Genomic DNA, 8,133 nt, shown 5'->3' with positions numbered 1-8,133 from the left:
GGAACAGGCAAATAGACAGCAACAGTAAAGCAGATAGGGATATTAGAAACCCAGGAACACAATAGGTAAATTGAGCTATACTCGGGCATTGAACCTGGGTCTCTGGCGTTCTATTAAGTTTGAATTTGGCGCCATAGCGCGTGACGTCATCGCGCCGGCGTCCTTGCGCCCACGTGGAGCCCTGGGTGCCGCCATCTTGGATTCGCCGCGCCGGGAGGAAGGACGCCGCCGCACGCCAGGTAGGGAGCGTCGCCGATTCATGACACTTACTTTAACAGCTTGTAAATGGGGCTCATAATTATTAAAGAATTATTAATTCTTTGATATTTTTTGTAGCACTACTATAATAAAAAAAGTTTTATGAAAATATCTGAAATCTCAAATCACCAAATTCCAGTGACTGGGTAAAGAGGGCATTAGGCAGAAGAGCACCCAAGAAGCCTTAGGAAACCCTGAAGGAGTTGGAGACAACCATAGCAAAAATGGGAGAAACTGTCAATGGGACAACTATAACCCAGATGCATCACAAAGCTTGGCATTATGGAAAAGTGAAAATAAGAAAGCAATTACTAAAAAACGTGATTCAACTTCATTCTGAGTGTTCCAAAAGTCACTTGGGGGACACAAAAAACATAGAATATTCTTTAATCGAACAAAATGAAGCTTTCTGGTCTGGCAACACTACTCATAAGCTTGAAAATGCCATCCTCCAGTGTAAAGCATTGTGGGTACAAAATCATTCTTTGGGAATGCTGTTTTAGAGGTCAACCTGTTTTAGTCTATAAGAGGACAGAGACTGGAACTGAGGTTCATCTTCCAACCGGACATTGATCCTATATGGACAGCCAAAGGTACACTAGAGCGGTTTAAAACTTAGAACCAATGTAAAGCCTAGACCTCATTCATTTAGGAATCTGTGGCAAGAATGTCTGTTCACCAAAGGTCCCCATCTCACCTAACAGGGCATAAGAAATTTTACTAAAAAGAATTTCGGGATCCACTTGTACAAAACTGGTAAAGACATAATTGAAAAAACTCACAACTGTGTTGTTGTTTTACCAAGTATTGTCTTATAGGAATGAAAACATTTTACTAATACAATGAAATGTCTGTGAAGGTTAAATAAGACAAAAGGTCATCAAGTTTAAATCAAATGTTACAAATCCCAGTTTAATCAACTTTGATTTTAGATTGTATGACTTCACAGCTTGATAATTGCATTGTAATTGATTGTGTAAGATTGAGAAAAGGATATTTAGGTTTTGAACAGAACTATTCTTAATAAAGGAGTTGTGGTAGACTTGCATTTGAGTGAAGCTTTATTTGAAAGAACACAGTATTGATGAGCTATAAGTAAATCTTATCAGTGCAGGTGGGTCCAGACTGCTTTAGGAAAATATATGAAATAAAGGGGAAAATGACCCTTTGCCCTAACCTTTCCACTTTTTTACCACATTAGTCCCTCCTTCTGATGTTACTGGAAGGTTAGGATCCGATTTGCTAGATACTATGCGTTGTGCACATTGTGATTGGATTAGTGGAAGAGTATATATGCTGGGGACTTCCCATACCAGTCAGTTGAACTGAAGAAGCTGCTCGGATGAGTAGTGAAACGTCTTCAATGATTACTAAACAAGTCCAGTTGCTTTAGATTTACTTATACTAGATATACCATGACCTGGATGAATGAAAATCATCCTAGTCATATGGAATAAAGGGGAAAATTACCCTTTGCCCTGACCTTTCCACTTTTTTACCACACCAGTCTCTCCTTCTGTGATGTTACTGGAAGGTTAGGATCAGATTTGCTACATACTGTGTGTTGTGCACATTGGTGCAGGTTCTATATTGGCTGGTTAGGATCCTGTTTGGATTTGGTTTTATTTTGACCTATTTATCAGTAAAGTGAAAATGTGAAGTAGAAATGTATTCTGAAACAAACATGACTTATACCTGTTACTTGTATTTCCTTTTAATTATTTAGTCTTTAGATCTGCACAATAATAGTTTCACCAAGAACACAAGATGACCAAAAATGAAGGAACAAACAGCACATTACAGAGAGAATTCCACCTCTTGGCATTTCTGAGTCATGAAAAACTACAGCTTCTGATCTTCCTTTTGGTGTTACTGATGTACAGTCTAACTGTATGTGCAAACCTTATCATTACTGCACTTGTATGTTTGGTGCCCCGCCTGCACACCCCAATGTACTTTTTCCTCTGCAACTTGTCTGTCCAAGACATTGTCTATGTCACTGCCATCTTGCCAAAGCTTCTGGCCATCACTATAACAGGAGACAACAGCATTTCTTTCCTGGGATGTATGACTCAGTTTTATCTACATATATCATGTGTTACAGGGGAATTCCTCCTCCTGACCTCCATGGCTTATGATCGCTATGTAGCCATCTGTATCCCCATGCGCTACTCTCTCATCATGAAGAGAAGTGTATGCGTCCTTCTTGCCTCTGTTCCTTGGTTTATTGGTGCCACAGATTAATTTATTTATTGCTGGTTAATTTCTCATTTACAATTCTGTGATCATCAAGACATCAATAATTTCTTTTGTGAGCTAAAAACCATTCTGGAGCTTTCTTGCAGTGGCACTGAAAACATTAAAATGGTAATACTTGTAAAAAGTTTAGTTTTGGGGTTTTTACCCTTTAGTTTAATTCTGATCTCCTATGGAAACATTATATCTTCTGCCTTAAAGATCCGAACTTCAGCAGGAAAACTCAAGACCTTCTCCAGCTGCTGCTCCCATCTCACAGTTGTGCTTCTGTTCTGTGGGACGTGTATAAGTCTGTACATGAAGCCAGATTCTGGGAATTCCCAAGAAATGGATAAGCTGCTGTCTCTGCTGTATGTGGCTGTCACTCCCCTGTTAAACCCATTAGTGTATAGCTTGAGGAACAAGGATATTATTAATGCCATTAAAAATATCATGAAACACAATTCTTTTTTTAACTCAAATATCAATATTGCTAGCAATATTTCAAGGTAACTTTTTACACAGAAATAATTATATTCATTCTTATGTAAACCGAATTCTTAATGCAAGTGAGTTCCTGCCTCAAACAATGAAATATCCATGATTTTTTATGCATAAGGTGCAGGGAGATAAAGACCGATGACAGATTTAGTTAATTAAATCTCTGTTAGGAATGAACTGTGATTCATGAGTTTTTGTTTAACTCTATGGTGTGTTTAGCCAGCTGTAAAAAAGTCTCAGCTTTCAGCTAAGGTTCCCAACACAGTTATACTGGCCTGACACATCTGCCCAGGAGAAGACAATATGTGTGTGTCCAGGAAGCTTTGTATTGGGAAACTGGGAAGCCATTGGTTGTTATCAAACACTTTATGACACGCGAAGGCAGTGAAGTCATTTAGTAATGTATGTGTGTATGTATATATATATATGTAGCTTTTATTTATACTGTATAGTGCTACTTATGTACACAGTGCTACAGAGCAGAACAATAAATTAATAAAGAAACAGTGTTCATTAAAATAATAGATAATTAAATACAAAGTACAACTTGGAAGGGTTAAACTTGATGGACTCTGGTCTTTTTTCAATCCTATGTAACAATCATGAAAATAAAGTAAACAAATAAAGTAAATAAAAAGTACAGTTGCATTGAAGATGCCACAGAGCTAAGTAACAAAGAGACAAGAGGATGGAGGTCCCTGCCCTGTAGAGCTTACAATCTAAATATGAGGGTAACTTACAGACACAAAAAGGATAGTAATTAGTGCTGCAGGTTACAGTAGATGACACTGCAACTTGCAGTTCAGATGCTATGTGAGTGCACCAAGAGGTAGTCTTTGAGTTTAGTTTTGAAGAGACTGAGGGAGGATTCTCTCCATAGGGATTCAGGAATGTAATTCCAGTTGTAAGTAGCAGCAAGGCAGAAGGGTTTAAGATGGGAAATAGCAGTAGTAGTGGGGGGGGGGGGGTGCAACCAGGTGGTTGCTTTAAGAGGAGCAGAGTATTTGGCATCTATCAACATTACATCTGTAACACAATATCAGCATGTCTTGCTGCGTTTGTGTAATATGCATATACATACCACAGTTTGCTGGGGAATGTGGGCAGTTGAAATAATCGTTTGTGACAAGTTAATATTTGATGAAAAAGATTATTTGATGGAACCCCAGTAAAAAAAATAAGGTCTCACAATACAGAGAAAACCTGCAGAATAAAGGAACTCATGCCCATCCCAAGAGCCGGGGTTGAGGCATCTGGAAACATACAGGGCTTGGGATTGAGAATATGATAATGATTTAGGACATACATATAGAATGGAAAGAAAGGGCCCCAGTTATGCCAGTGTTTGGGTGGGTCACATACTTTTTCAATTGCAGAGCAAATGAAACAGGTTAGAAATGCCAAGACATAGAAGATTTTATGGTGGAGTAATTAAAAATATGCAAAAAGTATTTTTTCAGTTACAGACATATTCACTAATGTATATGAAAATGCTATATTTTCCATGTTAGTGAATATCCCTTTAAAACCACAATATTCTTGCATTAATCGGTCTCTGAAGATTCTCTCACAGTAGATTCTAAATCCCATATGTATCTCAAAGTTCTATTTAAAGTTGCTGAATTAGCTAGAGCCCTGGGTAAGGTGAATCACTGCCAGCAGAAGGAACTATAAAAGTCACAGACACCTAATCAGAAGCCATATTGCTTATCCCTTCAGCTCCCCATACTGTATTCCTTCCAGTAGTGCTCAGGTATTTTCTCCTACCTGCAGAATTTTAATCTGACAATGGTATCAGCACCGTCACTTCAAGACATATTTCCTAAATAGAGAAGAAATACTTTGAATGGACAGATATGGCATGATTTTATACTTTGGCTCCATTTAATCTGCACAAGATTTGTATAAAGTATTTTCAACACAAACCCTAAATGTTACTTTGAAAGGCTGAATATGGCAGCAATATGTACAAGGGGTTTGTCCACCAAAAATCATGGCCAGGCCATAGGTAGAGATGTAGCGAACTGTTCGCCGGCGAACTAATTCGCGCGAACATCGGGTGTTCGCGTTCGCACAAATTCGCGGACTTTTGCCGATGTTCGCCACTTTGGGTTCGCCGCGTTTTTTTTTGGCGCCGCGTTTTTTCTCCTTGGTTTTTCCGCCACGTTTTTCCGCCGCATTTTATCGCCTATGCATATACATAGGAATAGCTTGCGGGGGTTTTTTTGGCATTATTTTTTTGCGTTTTTTTTGCGTTTTTTTTACAAAGTATTTTTCAGAGAAATTTTTGCTTGATCCCCCTCCTGCATGCCACTGTCCAGGTCGTGGCACCCTTTAAACAACTTTAAAATCAGTTTTCTGGCCAGAAATGGCTTTTCTAGGTTTTAAAGTTCGCCTTCCCATTGAAGTCTATGGGGTTCGCAAAGTTCGCGAATATTCGCGAGTTTTGGCGAAAGTCCGCGAACGGGTTCGCGAACATTTTTGGTGATGTTCGCTACATCCCTAGCCATAGGCAAGGAAGTAAAGTGTATAATAGCAACATGGCACAGAAAGCCTTGATATCTGCTACAAGTCTCTTAGTCATAGGCCTACAGCTACAGTAAGTGCCTTGTAGCAAGAAATTCCTACATGTCTCTATAATAAATTCTAATTATCCTATACTCTTGCTTGGAAGAGAATTATACGTGTCCCTGACCATCTACATATTCCTGAAATGCTTGGGACCTGGGGTTTACTAGATATTGGATTGTTACATTATTTGGAGCACCTTAAGTATTATTTGGAGTATCTTAAGCCTACTAAAATGATATTAAAATAACCCAGTAGGACTTATACAGCATAGTTAACATCTCACACAAGGTACTAACTATTACACAGGAAAGGTAAATCTGGGAGAGGGCACATTTATGAACACTGTGAGTCTGTTTGGGAATAAAGGACCACAGCTACAAATACATGACAAGCAGAATGGCATGATGGTGGAGCAATGTTTTGCAATTAATTTTGTGTCCTTAAATAGAAAACTAGGCCAAGAGGTTATTTTGTTGACCTTTGCATGAGTCGGTCTCTACGAGTACAAAGTGATAATTTTCCTTTCCCCAAGAAGACAAAATGACTCAAAATGAAGCAAGAAATATCACATCAGATACAGATTTTCACCTCTTGGCATTTCTGATATATGAAAAACTACAGCTTTTAATCTTTATTTTGGTGCTACTGATGTACAGTCTAACTGTATGTGCAAACCTTATCATTACTGCACTTGTATGTTTGGTGCCCCGCCTGCACACTCCTATGTACTTTTTCCTCTGCAACTTGTCTGTCCAAGACATTGTCTATGTCACTGCCATCTTGCCAAAATTTCTGGCCATCACTATAACAGGAGACAACAGCATTTCTTTCCTGGGCTGTATGACTCAAATCTATACATATGGATCATGTGCTTTGGCAGAATTCCTCCTCCTGACCTCCATGGCTTATGATCGCTATGTAGCCATCTGTATCCCCATGCGCTACTCTATCATCATGAAGAGAAGTGTTTGTGTCCTTCTTGCCTCTGTTTCTTGGTTTGTCAGTGCCATAAATGGATTTCTGTTTTCTTGGCTCATTTCTAATTTATTGTTCTGGGATCATCAAAAAATCAACCATTTCTTTTGTGAGCTAAAAACCGTTGTGGGGCTTTCTTGCAGTGACACTGACACCATCAATATTGTGTTAATTGTAATATGCATATTTTTTGGCTTCTTACCATTTGGTTTAATTCTGATTTCTTATGTAAACATTATGTCTGTTGTCTCAAAGATCCAAACTTCAGCAGGAAAACTCAAGACCTTCTCCAGCTGCTGCTCCCATCTCACAGTTGTGCTTCTGTTCTGTGGGACATCTTTAAGTTTGTACATGAAGCCTGATTCTGGGAATTCCCAAGAAATGGATAAGCTGCTGTCTCTGCTGTATGTGGCTGTCACTCCCCTGTTAAACCCATTGGTGTATAGCTTGAGGAACAAGGATATTATTAATGCCATTAAACATAAAATTGTCTCAATGTCATTGTTCAGGTAGATAGATAGCATTGTCTGGTTAACTAATTTTTACTTTGCCACAATTCCTTGCTAAGTATCACTCAAATACTATGAAATAGCACAACCTCATTGGTCAGATGATCAGATGTGATTCTGGGGTAAATATATGGCAGAGTAAAGCACAACGCGTTTAAAACCCCTAGGTGAATTCATTTTTCTCTGCTGCTGTGTAGTTCTATGATACCAAAGAATGGCACAATCTAAAAACTTTAAACTGAAAACACTGAGCTACGCGTATTGACCAAATCACACTTGACGCTTGGAGAACATTATTACACAAGGACTAGCAATGATTGGTGTCTTTTTCAAGTTGTTTGGAATGGTACCTGAAACATCTAGTCAGAGGCCACCATCACTGTACTCTGAATCCAGTAAAAGCTGATGAACTATTGACATCAGGCGGTATTAGCCTGCAAATACCTATATTGTGAAGGTTACAACATGTTTTGAGATACTTCCCTTTATCAGTGAACAGCAAACAATGTGGTGTATATCCTTAACTACCCACAACTGGTAGACCAATACTAGCAAGCAGAAGCACAGTACTTGAACCAATAGCAAAATACTTGGGCAAGTACTTACAGCCTATAGTTATTATAATTGGCGTATGCCTGAAAGACACCACTGACTTATAGGTAGATTGTCAGCTCAAGGGCCCATAGACAACAATATAATACTGGCATCAATAGACATCCAAAGTCTATTTATCTCAATGCCACAAGGAGAAGACATGAGGTACATACAGTAGAAGAAGTCCTTTTGGAAACAGCTTTACCTAATCAGCTGATACACTTTCTGATGGACTGTTTGCATCTTCAGGTTTAATAACCAACTTTACTTGCTGGGGTTATATAAACTAAGAGCCCTATAGGGGAAATTTCATATTACAGGTTTGCGTATGATATTCTAATATTGTGGTCAGGGCCTGTATGCCTGTCGCACTAAATGGTATTAAAGCAAATCCCACAAGAGCATAACGTTTACTGTAGAAATCTCTGACTGCTCCACTAACATATTTGGGTGTGTTATGGAAATTTCAGATACCGAAAGCCATTTGATG

At 38.8% G+C, this 8,133-nt stretch overlaps 1 protein-coding gene and 1 pseudogene across 1 annotated transcript; both read left to right on the top strand.

Moving 5' to 3' along the window:
• The first annotated feature begins 2,385 nt into the window (after positions 1 to 2,385).
• LOC116409551 lies at positions 2,386 to 3,006 on the top strand (annotated as a pseudogene).
• Positions 3,007 to 6,465: 3,459 nt separating this feature from the next.
• LOC116409550 (olfactory receptor 1-like) lies at positions 6,466 to 7,053 on the top strand. The gene has a single exon (XM_031898227.1). It carries the CDS (start codon positions 6,466 to 6,468, stop codon positions 7,051 to 7,053), a length of 588 nt encoding a protein of 195 aa, XP_031754087.1.
• The last annotated feature ends 1,080 nt before the right edge of the window (positions 7,054 to 8,133 follow it).

The sequence above is a fragment of the Xenopus tropicalis genome, chromosome 3 (assembly GCF_000004195.4).
Source record: "Xenopus tropicalis strain Nigerian chromosome 3, UCB_Xtro_10.0, whole genome shotgun sequence".
NCBI classification, from domain to species: Eukaryota; Metazoa; Chordata; class Amphibia; order Anura; family Pipidae; genus Xenopus; species Xenopus tropicalis.
The sequence above is the reverse complement of the archived record's forward strand: the minus strand, read 5'-3'. Positions and strand labels throughout refer to the sequence as shown.

Excerpts from the sequence above, each read along its gene's own strand:
- LOC116409550 (XM_031898227.1), top strand. The coding sequence starts at position 6,466 with ATGGCTTATGATCGCTATGTAGCCATCTGTATCCCCATGCGCTACTCT.